The sequence below is a fragment of the Anarrhichthys ocellatus genome, unplaced genomic scaffold (genome assembly GCF_004355925.1).
Source record: "Anarrhichthys ocellatus isolate YVR2014 unplaced genomic scaffold, GSC_Weel_1.0 scaffold4, whole genome shotgun sequence".
Lineage (NCBI taxonomy): Eukaryota > Metazoa > Chordata > Actinopteri > Perciformes > Anarhichadidae > Anarrhichthys > Anarrhichthys ocellatus.
Genome location: NW_022280034.1, coordinates 9,718,416 through 9,736,384, shown reverse-complemented (window position 1 = coordinate 9,736,384; position 17,969 = coordinate 9,718,416). Strand labels below are relative to the sequence as shown.

The 17,969-nt window shown below is 41.8% G+C and overlaps 1 protein-coding gene and 1 long non-coding RNA gene across 6 annotated transcripts; both read right to left on the bottom strand.

Annotated features, from left to right (window-relative positions):
- Positions 1 to 99: 99 nt before the first annotated feature.
- brsk1a (BR serine/threonine kinase 1a) lies at positions 100 to 13,484 on the bottom strand. Of its 5 annotated transcripts, none has more exons than XM_031843168.1 (19): positions 12,105 to 13,481; positions 11,885 to 11,979; positions 11,565 to 11,650; positions 11,079 to 11,219; positions 10,608 to 10,724; positions 10,335 to 10,368; positions 9,906 to 9,974; positions 9,594 to 9,740; positions 9,071 to 9,102; positions 8,763 to 8,927; positions 7,752 to 7,849; positions 6,841 to 6,991; positions 6,656 to 6,716; positions 4,796 to 5,426; positions 4,491 to 4,539; positions 4,198 to 4,321; positions 3,652 to 3,862; positions 3,099 to 3,188; positions 100 to 2,704 (listed from the first exon to the last, which is right to left on the bottom strand). In XM_031843168.1, the coding sequence occupies exons 1-19, from the start codon at positions 12,187 to 12,189 to the stop codon at positions 2,493 to 2,495; spliced, it is 2,598 nt and encodes an 865-aa protein (XP_031699028.1). In that variant the 5' UTR covers positions 12,190 to 13,481; the 3' UTR covers positions 100 to 2,492. The 5 variants fall into 5 exon arrangements, with proteins under 5 accessions (XP_031699028.1, XP_031699027.1, XP_031699031.1 ...); XM_031843167.1 differs by having other exon boundaries at positions 6,841 to 6,994; positions 12,105 to 13,480; XM_031843171.1 differs by having other exon boundaries at positions 4,796 to 5,072; positions 12,105 to 13,474.
- Positions 13,485 to 15,255: 1,771 nt separating this feature from the next.
- Positions 15,256 to 16,885, bottom strand: LOC116381226 (uncharacterized). Its single transcript, XR_004212651.1, has 3 exons — positions 16,806 to 16,885; positions 15,865 to 15,977; positions 15,256 to 15,502 (listed from the first exon to the last, which is right to left on the bottom strand). It is a non-coding gene; the product is annotated as an uncharacterized LOC116381226 (long non-coding RNA).
- Positions 16,886 to 17,969: the final 1,084 nt, after the last annotated feature.

The window sequence follows — 17,969 nt, the reverse complement described above, 5'->3', positions numbered from 1 at the left end:
CAAAAGAAACAGCCGTGCACAATGAACGGACACCATTTAAACCCAGAAACTAAATAGACACACACATGAATTTAGGGTTTATTATTGTAACCATAACAATAAGGTGGATCTCTCTTTATTTTGACCATCAATTCAATCATAATTGTTCTTTTTATCACAGGCAATAGTTATAATAGTGCACTTTTTATATTTAAATTATGATACAGACATTTCTTTTTTTTTAAACACCTTATTCTACTGACCCTTATGAATGGAGAATAGTTTACAATCTTAGCCAGAGTTGGGTCAATGAAAGTGAAGGTGATGCAGTGATGAGAGAGATGAAAATGGTGATGGTGAGCAATCAAAGAGTGCATACGGACGGTGTGGCAAACAACTTTGTACAGTTCCTCTTGTGACGATGGCTACACAACGGGTGAAGAGGCAAACAGACAGGGCGAAGGGGCACGGCGTGAAACCAAGAGATGAGGCGAATTAGCAAGCATTTAATGTGCGTGAGAGAAATGATGCGCCTGTTGGCTTTGTTAGTGGATGTAATATTCCTGGGTCAGGCCAAATCTCTGCACGTGATCAGCTCAAAATGCATCTGCTGCAAAGTTTTCAGCGCACTCAGTCATCATCCACCCGTCTCACACACACGTTCCAGTTCTCAGAGATAAGTGCGATAAAAGACATGTGAGGTATAAACAAAGATCATCGGAGAAGTCGGGTGAGAGCAACATGTCAGTCCTGCTATCGAAGTCCTTCTTCTTCTTGGGGAACAAGCACTCAAAAAAAAAAAAAAGTGACAATGAGAAATTAAATATAACTCGAAATAGCTCTCGATATATTTTTGTTGTTTGTAAATGAATACATGGCACTAGCAACCACAAAAAAATACACAAATAAATAAATAAATAGATGGATAGGTGACAATTAAAATAAACATAACTGTAGCACTGTGTATCCCTCTGAAAACCTTCTGCACTTGTGTTGCATATTGTGCTGTATGGAAGACTGGTGAAAAACATCGACTAGTCTGACAGAGCGCTGGAGTAATACGTGACTGTCCCGAGTTGCTACGTCTGCTTGCAGAATGGTGCGACTCTCTGGTGACGAGCGTGAGTGCAGCGATGGACTACTTGGCTTGTTGGTGAACACTGACGTTGGGAGCATGGGGTTAGGAGACTCTTCGCTTGCTTCCCATTTTTGAAGTCCTGGTTCAACAAGGAATCGACATCGCAAAACTTTTAAGTCCGGCATTTCGAAAATGTCCATTGATGAATTTCCTTTTTTTTTTGTTTGTTGTTTGTTGTTTTGTTCCGAGTCAGTACATGAATACTATGGCAATAGGAGACAAGCTCGACAAGAAAGGTGGCTTCTGTTTGATCCACAGGCCAGGAATGCTCTTCTCATCCAATCTGGGCACAAACAGCTGTGATGAGTTTCATGGAACTATTCACGCATAGTGTTTTTTATCTTCATATAATTATGTTTATATTTCTGTTCAAATCAAAAATACTTTTCTCCAGAGCAACAGGGGTCCAATGCGGGAAAAAAAAATCCTAAATGCATTGTTTAATATTGTCTCTGAGTAAAAAGAAAATACAAAAGAATAAAAACATTTAACTCTAAACGAATGCCTTTTAAAAAAAAGCAACTGGTCAGCTTTCCCTCTGCGACGAGTATTTTCAGTTACCGCCTTCTCTGTTATCACTACTATGCTACTGACATCCTCCAAAGAAATATGTAAACAATAGATACAAACTAAATAAAAAAATATTCTTCTTTTTCTTTCACATTCACTTACTTTAGCTTACTTTGTTGGTTTTCTTTACCTCAGGAGAAGACACTGCTGGAATTCTAGGATGTAGTTTCTCCTGAGAAAATCAGGACCGTTTGTTCATGTTGCTAACTCTTAGGGTTCATCTGCTGAGACACATCTACATTTCTTTCAGGATGGATTGGTAATTGCATGTTGCTTGATGATGATATGAGTGCACTGGTTAATTTTCAGAGTAATCTTGAGAACCATCATAAGCCTTGTTAATTATTTTTGGTGTCAGATACTGTGTTACAATGATATGGTAGACTAGCCTATCTGATCATTTCAGCATCCTTTAGCAGGCTGATTTGCTAACTGGCATGCACATTAGCACTTCAAAAGTTCCTAGTTTGATCTGTGAAGCTGTATCTATGATGGATAGCAAACTGCTCATTCATATAATTTTTGTTTTCATTAAAGGGTGATTCCTTAACACTTGGTTCTCATTTAAAAGGTAGGAATCCTGGTGATCCAGAAGATCAAAAGAATCTCGAGTTGGGAAGAAAAAAGAAGAAAAAAAAGCATGACGGGGAAAAGGCTCAATCCTTTCTGGTCAAGAAACCTTCAATAACTTAGTCAAGGAAGAATAGGAGTAGCTCATGGCTCGCAGAGATACTTGGAGATGACGTTACGCTGTCTTCTCTCCGGTGTAGTTCAGGCATCCTGCTGCGCCGTCTCACTTTCTATCCTACGGTTGGGATTGGGTTCCATTGGAGGACAGCAGTCGGGTTCTCTCTTTCGCCGAGCCTCTGCGCTGCAGAACTCCCCCGCTGCCGCCTATGCTTCCGCCATCTGCTCGGTCGCCCCACTCGCACCTGTCGCCCCCACCCTCGGAGCGCCTCGAGTTTTGGCGGGTGGGGGTCCCGTGGGGCCGGCCGTTCTTCTCATCTGGGAAGGGATCAGCAGAGGAGAACAGGAAAGTCACTCCCGACGTATACAGCGCATGGAAATGAGATGCAGCTGTGATTACAACAGTCGGGGGTGAGCCTGAAAGTTAGATGTTCAAGTGACAAACAGTCGGAAGCGGACACTACCGTTCCACAGCAGGTGATGGGAGCCTATGACCCCCAGGGCATTCTTAGCAAAACAAACAGAGTATTGTATTGTAAACAGCTGTAAATCTGTAAATACTTACAGATAAGTCATGTGGTTAGAACCATTTCAGAACAAATATGCACAATACACATAAAAGCTAATAGTCTCATCATTAAATAAGGCTACTCCTGTATGTACAGGAGAACAATGTTGTATATTTACTCTGCTGGGTGCTACAAGTGTGTTTCAGCAGTCTCACCAGATAGGGCTTGCACCATGGGTTGATCATGGGAGCTGAGAAGCTGGGCTTGAATTGTTTCCACCACTCGTCTGAACCTGCGACTCGGACCTGGAGACACACCAAGGCGACACAATAGGATACTTGAGGTTCAGTAACAAAATTATGATTTCATTCAGGAAAACTCTGAATCACAGAATTAGTAAACTAGACTAAGGATTTAAACCAAGCATTCAGAGCCAGTTTCTTTTTTTATATAAAGGAATAGTTCGACATTTTAAGAAATATTCGCTTTCTGGCACTGAGTTAGATAAGAAAATTGTTACAACTCTATATATAAAGCCAGCAGCCTGTTAGCTTAGCATAAAGACAGGAAACAGGATGAAACAGATTGCCTGGCTCTGTTCAACGGTACATAACTATCGGTATGGATCCTCTCATATAACTCTCCACCAAAAAGCAATTAAGCGTACTTTCCAAACTTATATTTGAAGTTGCTACAAACAAAACTACTTCCAAAATGTAAATAGTTGTGAAGTTTAACTCAGGCCCATATTGTGTCCGCTCCTCTTGCCTGAAATGAGGGTGAACGTCACGCTGTAGATTCCCGTCTCCCTCCTGCCCTCCCTCTCGGTCCTCTCCCGGTCGCGCTCCCTCTCGCCTTCGGAGAAAGCGATGTCCACCTGGAACTTGACGGGCTTCTGGAAGACGGAGGGGCCGCCGGAGGACTTGTATTCGGCCCGAAAGCTGGTCTGAGAGAGAACGCTGTGACTGAGTGACGGGATCTGTTTGGTAGGGAGACAGAGAAGAAGCAGAGAGACCGACAGACTTACGAGGCGGGAGAGGTTCGGGGGCAAACGTGAGTATAGGGAGACAAAGGGTGAGGGTGAGGGTGAGGAGAGGAGGGAAAGAGTGAGCCATTGGTGAAAGCAAAGTGATCTATCAACGTGCCACGAGTGAGCACGATTGAAATAAAGAGAAAGCAGAAACAATGAAAGAAATGATGTGCGTACAGTATGAGAGTGCGTGTGAAGTCTGTACAGCTTTGCCAGTGAGAGCCACGCTTTCTACAAACAAGCTTTGATAGTGAGAGGCGTGAAAGACCGCATCAGATACTCACAGACAGGAACGCGTGGACAATGTCGGCTTTGACAGAACTCAGAGGTTTGTCTCTGATCACCACAAAGATCTGCTCCTCTTTCTCCAAGCCGATGAAGTTCCCAAACCACGACTTCTTAGCCAGCCTGGTAGCCAGACAAAAAAAAAATATACAGTAGGAGCAGATACACGGAGCCATAGAGAACATCCAAGAGAACACACACACACACACAGCTTTATTGAGTGAAAACAAGCGACACCTCAGCTCCTCATTTATTCCTTCCTCATTCATTTATCTCAAGGAGTGTGACTTACTCAGGGCTGGATTCTGGTGTTAGACTGGACATGTCTTCTGATGTAGGAACTGAAAGACACAACTCATATTAAAATTAAAATTTGTGTGCAATATTAGATCTTTAGCTAGAAGCCAGAGGACACAAAGAATTGAGATACAATCCATTCATAGAGGTCTGGAATACGGCATGCTGAAAAAGAAAAGTCATGTTTTAAAAGTGTTAAAACTGAGGAAACTTTTTGAAACTGATGAGCTACTTCAGTATGTTCCATACCCGTGCAGATACCGACGCCCACAGAATATTGAGGCAAACTCTAAACCTCACCTTGCAGTTTGCGGCGATGGAAGCGGGGGGAGCCCAGCAGGTTGTTCTTGAAAGAATTGAGGCGAGTCCTCCAGTGGGCAGAGCTGCTGGCCGCCATGCCGCTTCCCCCTCCTGGGCTGGAGGGTGGGGTGAGGGACAGTGAGCCCACCCCTCCCCCTCCCTCCGCCCGCGAGGAGGATGAGGACGAGGAGGAGGAGGGCGGGGTGGAGGAGGGGTGGTGAGGGTGGTGGACAGGGGTGCCCAAGGGTGTGGGCAACGGAGAACCCTGGGGAGTGACCTGCGGCACACAGTGGGCAGAGTTTGGGTAGAAGCTCTTAGTCACGGACTTAAGGACAGAGGACGAGGGGAAGAAGAAACGAGGGATGGGTGACAGGAGCGGAGAAGGGGAGGGTGAGCGGGAGGATGGGTTGTGCAGAGGCAGGGACTTGATGGGCTGCAGATGGGGTCGGTCTGCCGGTCCCTTGGTGGGCAGGGTCTGGGTCTTTGGGTTGGGGGGAGCTTTGGGCTTGTCATGAGCCCGTGCTGAGCGAGGAGTGGTGGCGTTTCCCTGTTTGGGCTCCTTTGTGAGGAGGGTGGCGGTGGCAGAGGTGACGTCTGATTGGCTGAAAGTGAAGACGGGGCTTTGATAGGACTGGGGAGTGGGGTTTGTGGGGTGGGAGGGATGGATAATAAGAAAGAGAGGGGATGGAAGATGGAGAAAGGATGGAAATGAATATCATGCTTTATGACAAAAGAGTGCATCTTGTGAGTCGTGAAAGTGTCAAATGCAATCCTACAAAGTGCCTATAAAAACTTTCATTTTGGCCCTTTGGTCTTTTGTGCCATTTGTATCTTATGTGAGTGAAGGTTTAGTGACAGTTGTGGTCGTGACAGGGTTAAAAATGCAGTGACAAAGGACAGTGGCAGTGAAGGTGTTACTGTTCAGCGATTGCTGGTAAGTTACGGTTGATTATGTAATTAATTTACCATCTATTAAGTGTTTCAATGCAGTTTAGAACATGAGCAAACCAGAAAAGCAAATGATCACATAAACCAAAATAAATCATCCAATTTAAAGGTAATATGTTATATTCTTAACAATTGTATTTACAACTAGTGCATGCATGGTGAGGAAGAGAAGTGACATGAAGTGGAAAATGCCACACAAATCTCCCGTGAGATTAAATGTGGGGAGCTGGTGTTGTGATGATGTGTCAGAATGGCTGAGGAGCTGATTACATTTTTTAAAGCAGTTTAATGCCGGGGTGGGCGATACCAGCGAAAAAACAGTTGCTTAAGTAATCACAGCTTTATTGATAAGTTAACAATGTAATTAGTAAAACATTCAAAATGACAAGTAATCAGCGAAACACGTGTTAACTCAATGTAAATGTGCTTCCTAAAGCTTATCTCAAGCTAATATGCAGATTCCTGGACAGCGTTGTGTTGCTGAGCCGCAGCAGTAGGATAGTAACACAAAGAGGAACTTCTGTAATCTGAGTTCACACTACGAGACTTTTAAAGTCGTCAGATCGCTGTGCTGTTCACACTTCACACTTTGCTGTCTTGCGATTGAGAGACTTGAAGTCGTCGTGGTTTACACACAACATGACTGACAGGCGACAGTGGGTCACACGTTACGAGATCTTTCACTGAGAGGCCCCCCCCCCCCCCCCTTGAGTATGTCTGGTCTCCAAACTACGTTTTGTCAAAAATGAAAGTGAAGTTCCTATTGTTACCCCAGGTTTCCCCGAGCCAACACCAATTTCTCTCTGATCTGGGGCTTTTGGCAAGTAGTTATCATGTTCAAAGTGCAGGTAATCAAAGCAGCAGCAACAGTTAGCTGTACAGTTTGTTAAAAGTTGGCCAACAGGCCCTTACCCGGGGGCTGCTGAGAGGGCTGGAGGAGAGACCGGTTGAGGCTCCGCTGACTGAGCGAGACCTGACGAAGAGACCGGAGGTCAAAAGATCTTCAACAACGACAGAGTGTAACCACCAAGAAACTGTGGGCCTTCTTGGTGTGCAACATTTAGAGTGTGTGTACTGTGTATGTGTGAGTACTGTACCTCTGGCTGTGTGCAGCTGTGTCCAGGGCCCTGCGAGGCGGGGTAGGAGACCCCTGTTCGGTAACACTCAGCACCTCCAGGCTTTTCCTCTCAGGGCGACAGCGGCCGTGGCGCGTCAGCATCGGAGAGTCCACTCGCTTTCGAGGAGGGTCTGCTGTGGAACACCATCATAAAGTTATGACACGATTAACCAATGTCAATTAGCAGTTTAATTAAAGCTTATGTTAAAGACACAGTGTTTCTAAAATTACATGATATGTTGTGCAACATGCCATCATGAAATGATCATCTTCATCCTCCCCACTCCCTGATGTCACTCTGTCACTATGCATGTATTTTCTCTTTTGCAGAACTAAAAACTATGATTATGCTGAAAGAGATTTTTTCCACGGGCCTTTAGCTCGCTGCACCATCTGTGACTGTGATAAATGTGATTATTTACACATACACATACACATACACATACACATAGCTGCCTTCTTCCAGTTTTCTCACATAGAGGAATCTTGCAGATGTCCTGCAAAGTCTGGCTCGATTATTAAAACACAATTACGACTTATAGGAAGTAAAATGTGACACATAGTTCCATAAAATTCCACCATAAAATAATTTAAAAAACAAAACTAGAGGCAACAAGAGGGCTTAGTCTTTCTTTTTTCCATATTGCTTCGTGTTTTATTGCTAATGGTGGAGATCACAATGACTGATTAATAGGCTCACAGCTATCAGTGCAAACTATTTCATTCAAAATGTAATAAATAATCTTAAAATAATCCCAAATTCATTGGCAGGGGTAATGAGTACCTGTGTATGGCACCAGACTCACATACTGTAGAACTGCTTCACAGAAACTGGCTGAGAAAAGCAGCTCCCTCCCTTGAGTGGTTCAATCCTGCCCCCTAGTGACTGACCTACGTCATTGCGCGGTGGCAAATCCTCATCCTCATAGCTGGGGTAGCGCTCTTTCCTGTCCAGCAGCAGGTAATAGATCATCTTCTCCTGGTTTTCTCTGAAAGAGAGAGAGAGAGAGAGAGAGAGAGAGAGAGAGAGAGAGAGAGAGAGAGAGAGGAAGAAGATGGGAAATAATAATGTTGAAATGAGCAATATGTGATAATAGTAGGTATCACTGCTATAAGGTCTGTGTAGAAAACATGAGCAGGTTGTAGCAAGTGACCACATAATTGATGATGTTTTTATTGACTGCTCTGCACTCAAACATATATTTACTGGAACAGACTGGAGAGAATTGTCAACTGGGCATCTAAAAACATGTGGCCACATACTTACTCCTGCTCATGCTATGTTCCCTACTAAGGTGTGTTCAGGGGCTGGATCCTCCAAAGGCTGCAGTCCTCGACTGAATACATCATAACAACACCCTGCGCGTCATTTGAAGCCCTCAATATCACTTTGTTGTGACAAGGAGCACCTGACGGCACCATGACTTTGATATTGGTGAGGCTTCTGGTCGATCCCCCATCTTGCATGCTTTAACCCTGTGGTGAGTTAGTCATCCTGACTCAGAACAGGAGTTTCACATCGCATGATGAAGAGGAAACCATATTCCCTCTCTGCTTTCAGACAGCACTCCAAATGTCTGCCCACAATACACAGGGGTCAATAAAAAAAGCATAAAAGTACATGGCTGCATGACTAGAATAATGTAACAACTAAGTGTCCAATGTACTGTATTGTGTATGTATAAATGTATAAATACTTATTTGTTTTGCTCCTACATGTATGTAAGTGATATAGTCTTTTAATATAATACTGTTTTTAAATCATACCATAGCCACATATCTGTCCATTCTTAAGAAAGGCAGTAGTGGTTGTATTACATGGTGTTTACATTTTCCTGTTCACTCAGCGTACAATCGTGCACTGTGAAACATAGACGTGTCAGGGGTTGAAAAAATACTTACTCTTCACACTGCAAATCACGCGTGAGCTTGCCTCGGTCTCGGAAACAACCCAGCGAGTGCATGCTGTCCAACACATCTGGGTCCAGCTCAGTCAGGGACGAGATTTGCCTCACAAACACTCGCCTGGGAGGAGGCTGCTCTGGACACGGCTCATTACGACCACCCCTGGGAACCACACACACACACACATAACACACACAATGAAACACGTGAATGACACAGATATAGTGTCTGTGATTAAATATGACCACGCTTTAAATTAGTATTTCACTCGACGATCAAGTATGTAAAAATGAAGTTACACTCACAGGTACCAGGCATGTTTCTGGATGGCCTCTAGCTGTAAAGGGTGACAGGGCAGTCTGTTAACAGCCAGATGGCCACAGAGCTTTGCTGTGTAAACACTTCACACCAGATACTTTTCTTGCATGCACAAACCACCTCATCAGTTCTGAATATTTTACATTAAAAAATCACAATTTGCATGCGTCGGGCTGATTTCTGATGCCTTTGATCCTGTGCCTCAAACACGCCGATGATGCAATCACCCAATTTAAATGCAGCTGTGTCTCTAATCCATGTCATCTATGATAAACAAAATGCGAGAGCACAGATCCAGCTGCAAAGGACACAAGTAAAGAAATCTAAATATGATTCATATTAATGACTGCGGTCCAATGACGCTGCTCTTTTTAATTCCAATGTATTCAAAAGGAAGGAATGAAAGGCAATCCCACAATTGAACTCAGGTGTAACTCGGACTAAATCCCAGGTGTTTAAGCAGCATTCAGACCCCCGGTGGATGAGCCTGGTGTGAGCAGAGTCTCGTACCGTGAGCCTCTTTTCAGGGTTGACTTCAATCATGCCCTTGAGCAAGGACTGGCAGTCCGGCGGGATGAAGTGGGGCATGTGGAACACCCCGCTCTTCACCTTCTCCAGGAGCTGCCGTAAATTGTCATGGTCAAAGGGCAGGGCACCCTGTAGGAGAGAAAAGGAGAGGTAAGGAGAGGTAAGGAGGGAAAACAGATCAGATGTGATCAAATAAACTTGACTTGAAAAGGGAAAAGTAAGTTAAGACTGCAAACAAATGAGGGGCTTTTTTTACAAAAGGACCAAACTGAACTGTGAAAGTGAAAGACCTACCACCAGTAGAGCAAACAGGATGACCCCACAGCTCCACACATCTGCTCTCCGCCCATCATATTTCTCCCCCTGCCAAAGACAGAATCCACATCAGTTCCACACTGACTATCGATCGATTACATTGAAGGCTTGTCCATGAAATCTCAGTCAAAAGAAACACACTGTAATCCATAATAATCCAGAATACAGTTAAACCATCTTTTTATTGATAGAACTATTCTTGTATGCTGAGTGCCTTCAAGAATATCTCTGAGTAAAGATGAGTCTTCTTTACAACAAGTGACAGACTATATATTCCATTAAGACTAGTTCAATTATTTGTTATGACTTTGAAACGGTCAGTGATGTCTTTTTGTTCAGTGTTTGGATAATATATTTACATAATTTGCTCATTTATATTACAGGTACCAAAATGTGAGGAACACTTACGCGTATAACTTCAGGGCAAGCATAATGTGGTGATCTAAAATGAAAGACATATGTTACAAACAACATTTCTATGCTTACAATTCTAGAATAATTTGCAGTAACACTAATAACAGTAGAACTAAAGCTGTATAAAGCCTTTAGCTTCTGTGACAACTACTCTACTCTTTATCGTTACATTATGTAATATGCATGGATTGACATTAATCCTGAAATACAAAATATGACCCTTTTTTATAATGTGTGTACACATTATTATACAGAGCTGGTACTCACCCACAGCTGGTCTCTAACAAACTGTCTCCCACCTGTAGGGAGGCCATGCCAAAGTCAGCAATCCGGATGTTGTTCTTTTCATCCAGGAGCAAGTTCTCAGGCTTCAGGTCTCTGTGACTGCAAGAACACAACAGATACTATATATTAGTCTATTAGTGCTGATTATGGCATTTTATCTTAACTATGACTGCAGGGGTTTGATAAAGAGCCTTTAATATTGGTTCATGCAACACAATCACAAGTTTTTCCACAACTTTACTACTTGATCCGCTGTCACAAAAATGTATTTAAGGATGCTAAATGCCTGCAGACATCAATTCAGTATAAAAGAGGAAAGTTTCAGATGCTTTTTTCATGTCACTGACTGAGGCAGCTTCTGAATTATTCTGCCATGACTCATCAAATTGGCATCGATTCCTCGTTGTTTAAAGAGGTTAATTTAAGATACCACTGCTCTCTGCAGAAACCAACCAGATGGAATGACTGTGGCAGAAATCCAAAGCAGAGATGATCTGCCTGAAGAACTTCCTGGCCTCTTTCGGAGTCAGCCGGCCCTTCTTCACCAGGTAGTCAAACAACTCTCCTCCTGACACATGCTCCAGCACCAGGTACCTGCCGACATACAGGGACAACAGTGTGATTTAAAACGTTCATCTCTACGGGACAGAAACAAAAAATCTAACCTCATTCGATATTAAACTGTAAGATATCAACAATGTATGATGTTGGATTCTAGGAACATAATATTTTTCTCAAGATAGATCAAAAACTTTCCAGAATAATTGTGGGAGATGAAGGAAAAATTTGAATTAGAGTGATGAGAGCAGATTAATAGAGTTGTTAGAGTAATATTTATACCCATCCTGCTCCAATGTTCAGCATTCACAACAAGAAAAGAAGCATGCAGACTGCACTGAGGCCAGGTGTGAGGCTCTTTTGAATGCAGAGGGGACTCACAGGTATTTGCTATTCTCGTAAACATCATGCAGCTTCAACACATGCGGATGCTCAATCAGTTTCAGAATGGCAATCTCCCTCTCAACCTGGTTAGAGACAGGAGACAGATGTGAAGAAAAAGAGATGAAGATACTAAAGCAGAGAACACAAGCCAAGTATGTCATCTTTGCAGCAACAGAACAGAGGTTAATTTCTAAATTAATACAGAAGTCAAATATAGATAATATGGAGGAGTTTTTGTGTATTGCATAAAACATCTAATTATAAACAAAAATTTGCATTATCGTCACTGCGACGACCTCAACAGCGTCACACTGTACCTTCATCAGTACTGACTCAGACAGCTTCTCTCTGTTGACTATTTTGACCGCTACCTTCTGAGCCGTAATGCAATGGACCCCGAGCTTGACCAGTCCTGAAAAACACAATGAGAGAGGTGTAGAGAGACAAAAATAAGAGACAGATGGGCATGAAAGAGGCCTCATCTATAGTGTATATTTCTACACGAAATAGCAGTTTAAAATAGTTTGTTGCACTCACCTGTCTGTCCCTTCCCCAGTGTTTTCTCCAGTCGGTAGGGCCCAACATACTGAGCTGACTGACTTAGAGACAGTTCCTTACTCATACTGCTCTTTCTGGAGGCTAACACACTACTACTACTACTGCACAGTGGTTATTGCAATCACTGTGATATTATACAGCGTATACAGGTATTGAAGGACTACCTTTTATTTGAGTGATAACAATGCAACCCTGAGGTTACAGGGTGAACACGTGAAAAATGCAAAAGTCAAACTGGTGCTGATTTACTACATCTGGATGATAAATTAGCATTCTTCATCTAAACCTGGTTAACACACAAAGCTAGATAGTTCTGCGTTTTTGATTAAAAGCACAGTAAACATGTACAACGTTGATATTTACCAAAAAAAACAGCTTGCTAGTGGCTGATAGAAGCAGAGAAACTGAGATGGCATTAAGTTCTTATGCGTTAAATACTGACCAATACCCTAAAGATAAACAAGGTAGGCAAACTAAAGAGTTCACTCCTGTACATTAGCTTATATGAACAACGTACATGTATCACATTAATTTTAAATGACGGTTAATAAGAAAAATATCGCAGAGTAAACCTAAACGTTATGCCGTTATTAGCCTTAAAACAGCCAAGCTGTTTCACGTCTGACGCGCAGATTTATATCCTTTGCTGGTTGAGGCCAATGACAAAACGTCAAATAGGTCAATTAAATGTTAGCACTGATGATTAAATCCGTTTTATTCTCTGTGTTGGGCCTGTTTTACAGGTGCAATAACGTGCTATTTTAGCCTCGCCGCCGCTCTCCCACACAGCAGCGAGGCTAGCTTTAGCTTCAACGCCTGGACCAACGGCCGTCTCGCTCGCGCCGCCTGTCAAAAAAACCGACACCTCCTGAAGTTTCCGGGCATCGCCAAACGGTTAGATTTATCAGACAGCCGCCGCACTCTCGCAATATCTCGAGGTGAAACGCGTATTCTTAACAAAACAACCATCTTTAGCGAAGTCCTCCCCCTCCCTGTCTCTCTCCCTCCCCGTCTCCCCCCTCTCTACATCACTGCAAGTATAGCGGATCACAGCATCTTCTCCTCTCTCCTTTGGCGTGTCCTCCTCCCTCACCGGCGGATGCACAGGTAGAAAAACACAGATATCCGCAGATCAACCCGCACTATCATCGACTGTGTTATTCCCCCTCGTCGCTTTTGATAATAGTTCACGCAGGGTAAAGGCCCCCTGTATTATACTCCCTTCGGCTTTCTTGCCGTAAATCGATATTTTCTCTCTCCTCTTCCTTCCTTCGTCTCACTCGCATCAGCATCCGGGTCCCTCTCCCTCTCCATCCACTCTCCTCTCGCCTCTCCTCCCCCGCCCTCCTGCTGATCATCTTCCTCAAAATACGCTTATCTCTGCATTCACCTCAGCACCGTGGCCACACTGTGGGCCCCCATGCATTGTTGCGGACACCTCCCTCGCTGTTATTATGTAAGACCTTTGTAAACATCGCCGGATGCCGGAGTGCTGTGGCCCTGATCCGGCCTTGCACTCGTGTCCCACGGGTGGTGTTTTTAATTGAATATAATTTATAGAATGTAATGCATTGTTACAGATCGAATATGTCTTATGCATTCATGAAACAAAGATATAATTATGATAAATATAACACTGTAAAAGAAAGCATTGTGCATAAACACATTGTACTAGTAATGCTACTTTTAATTGCTGTTATGCAGGACACTTACCTGAAACAGAGGATTCTGGCATTATTAACCCATTACAAGTAAAACTCCTGCATTCATAATCATATTACTCAAGTACAGATGTATTGACAGCAAAATGTACAAATGTAAAAATAAAAGTATGTTGTTCAATGATCAATGTTGTGAGCGTTTTTTTGTTTTGAGTAGTTCAATCATATTTTTTAAGATGACCATATGTTTGAGCTGAATGTAAAACCTTAATGTTCAAAGTAACTTTTAATAGCTACAAATACATTTTGTTTAAAATTTGAATTATTTCCACATTAAACATTGTTTTTTAATGTCTTCTGGGCTGTTATCCCTGAAGACATGTAACAGTAGAAAAAGCAAAAAAAACATTTTCTGATGAGCACAAAGGAAACTGAAAGACAAGTGTTAGGTGTTGTCTTAAATGAATCATGCAGGCATGACAGTTTTATATTTTAAAAAAAGGGTAAGTAGGACATTTGAATGTATCTGTAAAGTGCCTTGAAAAATCTCTAAAATCTCATTTTGAAATGTTGTGTGTGGGCGGATAATTCCCCAAAGCCCATCTTCATCTGCTCCTATCTGGTTGATTTACACGCAGCCAGAAGGATTTGTCTCCAACCACGGAGCAGAAATAGAACAGGACACATACTCATCCTACCGTTCTCTGGGTCATTCTGACGAGACATATGTAGTCCTTTGGGATCAAAGTACGTCAGTGCAATAGAAAATAAGGAGGCCTAAATCAGGGTCGTAAAGGATGAAGTCTACATCCCTTGAAGGACAATAACAAACAAGTCTACATTTATGACGGATACATTGGAAGAATCACGCTTTGTATAGGACAAAACGTCTGTTTTGAGGACAGAATGAACTTTGCCTTTCCATACATCTAAAAACATTCATGTATACCCACCCACTATACCTATGTTTTCTTTCACAATTGAATGTCAACAACTAACTGTGCTCATTCAAGTGAATTCAGTCTCTCCAGAGCTTGATCCTGAACCACTCGTTCCTCTACAATGACATGGGAGGTTGTACTGTAACATACAGCTTGTGAGTGAAACCCTCTGGTTCCTAAAAACCTTTTGCTCCGGTCTACTGAAAACAAGGAACTCTGGAAAAACGTCTCTTCCATGTCCTTTCTCCAGTCTGCTCTTTGTGCGTTCAAGCCCCACACTCATTAAAAGAGCTCCGACTGTGAAAAGTGATATTAGACTGCTCAGTGCAGGAACTAATGTGAGGATTAAGCAGAGATTAACAAACTGTTCTTAAATCCATTAAGAGTATATTCCACATAGAAGCCTGAGCCTGGCCAGGGGAGATAATTCAACAGGCAGTACATCTAAGAGTTTGGGAATGCAACAGAACTGGCTGATATAATAACATCTGTGATTCTCAAGAAAAAAAAACACATGTGTTTGGTTAATGGAAAAGCTTCATATTTATTGTTGTATTTATTTTGTTGTATTTTTGTGCATAAATATGTTCCAGTGCATAGGTAATCAGAGTCGATAATGGAGTTGCAACATTTATGTAAAAATGTTTACATCGATAGTAGCATCAGATGCTCAGCATCATCACCCCCCTCTTCAGATTTTCAGATGGTTCGGTCCAACGCAATAAGCAAGGAAAGGAATGCTGGGAGAGTGGAGAAGGGTTTGATGAAGTGAAGGCTGTGATTGAAAAAGAAAGAAAATGGTAAATGTTGTGAATTTGCAATAGCATACGTAGAATATGTGACCAAATATGTGATTCAAATCATCGAACATAATACCATTTGGCCCCCGAAGGTACAGACAGTCTATAGTTTCTATGTATATACGAAATATTACATGGTAAACAAATGATCAAACAATCCTTCATAAAGTCAGTTACGTATTTATTATGAATGGAACAGCTTACTTATCATTTTCAAATTCCCATCTCACAATATCCATTTGTCATTTCAACATCCATTTTTCTTTTCCAGGTTTAGTTCTTGAGATGTACAATACTTGTTTTCTATTTAGTTTTTTTTACATTTGTGTGAACTTACATTTTATTAAGGTATACTTCCTTATGTATCATGATCCCTCAGACAGGGTTTTTATACAGGCCTGTAAGGCATCTATCAGATCTTTACAGCTTTCCGCTCCCTTCTCTCTGACACTGAAACACAAAGCTGGATTTACAAAACACACTTACCACTCACTGCACGTGTAGCTGCGTTATCCTCTTTGGCATATTACAAGGTTTCCTCTAAAATTGTAAAATGTGACACGTAAAATAAATACACATTAGAGGTCAAATGACTGAGTGTGGAGGATACAAGTAATATCTCTAAATTCAGTCTAAGTGTGCATCAAAATGATTATTACAGTATAGCCTGATAATAAAGTATTTCAAACCCCCACAGCTGCTTTTATCTGCATTTGTTGAAGTACGAGAAGAAGATTGTGTAATCTGTGCAGCCGCTCCACAAACACTAATCACAGCTGCACGTGGACTCGTCTGTCGCTTCTTCATGTAACACGAACCAACAGCTTGGAATGTGCCGCTGCTCTGCAATAGGTCATACATGTGGAAGTCTATTTTAACCTCAGGTGTATTTGTGCTTCTCAAGACATGTACGTTACTGTCAGAGCTCTCTGTAAATGTCACTACACTGAGTGCTGTGATGTTAAGTGGATTCACTGAAAGTTGTGAACAAGACTTACATGTTGAGCCCCAAAAATGAATATGAATGCATTTGATGTCCCGCCTAGTGGTCAGTTATGATGACTGAGAATGGACACAGAGTTGTAATGGAAAGTGACCAGTAGTTAGTTGGAACCCAAACACAGTTAACAAATCATCCTTGAGGGCGCAAAGTTATACGCAGACACTCTGCACTGACACTTTACACTCACCAAAGACCACCACACTGACACTGATATTTGTATAATTACCATTTTTAGCATGTATAATTATTATACATCATTCCTGTCCATAACTCACCATTTGTTAACGTCCTCTTTGATAACCTGGCACGGCGCTGGCATAGCTTCGTTAGAGTCTGGCATTTTGACAGAGAAGAGCTGGAGGTTTATGGTGGTGCGTTGCTGCAAGAGCTGCAGTCAAGTGTGGTTACAGATTGGTTACAGAGATGGAGGGAGAGAGGGAGGGAGGGAGGCAGGAAGGGAGGGAGGAGGCATAGCCATGATTGTGTGTGATTAACTCGAAAGAAATTAATCATCTTCAAGAGATTATTCAGTTTTTAATTTGAAAAGTCTTGCTTTGATTTCTATAGCTTTATACTTATTGTATCTGTTTTTACCAAATGTTTAAGGGTGTTCCGTGTCTTTCCTCCTTTCTCACCATTGTCTCTGATATTCTTTCCCATTTATGTACATATGTCCTTATGTCCTTTGTTTTACCATCTTTCTAATGAATATGCAGATAGCTGACCTTTCGAGTCAAGCATTAAGCATTACAAAGACCTCATAATGCATCTAAAATGCTCACTGGAGGGTCTTTTCCTGAAAAGAGATTGGAGAGCCTGGCTTTGTATAACACTGCTTTGTTGGTTGTTAGAGGTTGTGAGGTTATAGCATTTGTTCCACCTGTAAAATGTTGAATTAGACACGCTGTTAAAAATGATGCAACTAATAGTCTGAAAATAATCCAGAATTTAAAGGACTTCAAAGATAAAATTAAAAGCACATGTAGGTAGCATTAGTGAGGTTAACCCCTATATGAACTTATTTGTTTCATATTTTGAACATCCAACTCATATTTCTGTCCCACAGTCATAAATATCCAGATTTCATTTACATGCATGTAGCTTTTTACTGAAGACAAAAAATTAATACATTTCTCCAATGATTTTCATCTAAATGTATAATGCTTTTAACATTTCCACATATAATCGATTTCCTGCTCTAAAGGTAGTGTGATTTTTTTTTTTAAAATAGCATCTGGATGACAACGTGAACTACCTTTTCCTAATTCTGGATGGTTATAAAGCAGAACAATTCTTTTTCCACAAAAAAATAAAACAAGACAAAATTAAATTAAAAATGCTAGTTTTCCTCCATCAGATTTAATACCAACAACTGAGCAATGTTACAGTAAATAAAAGGTAGGGCCTCTCAAACAAAATACTGTTAATTAAAGGGAAGT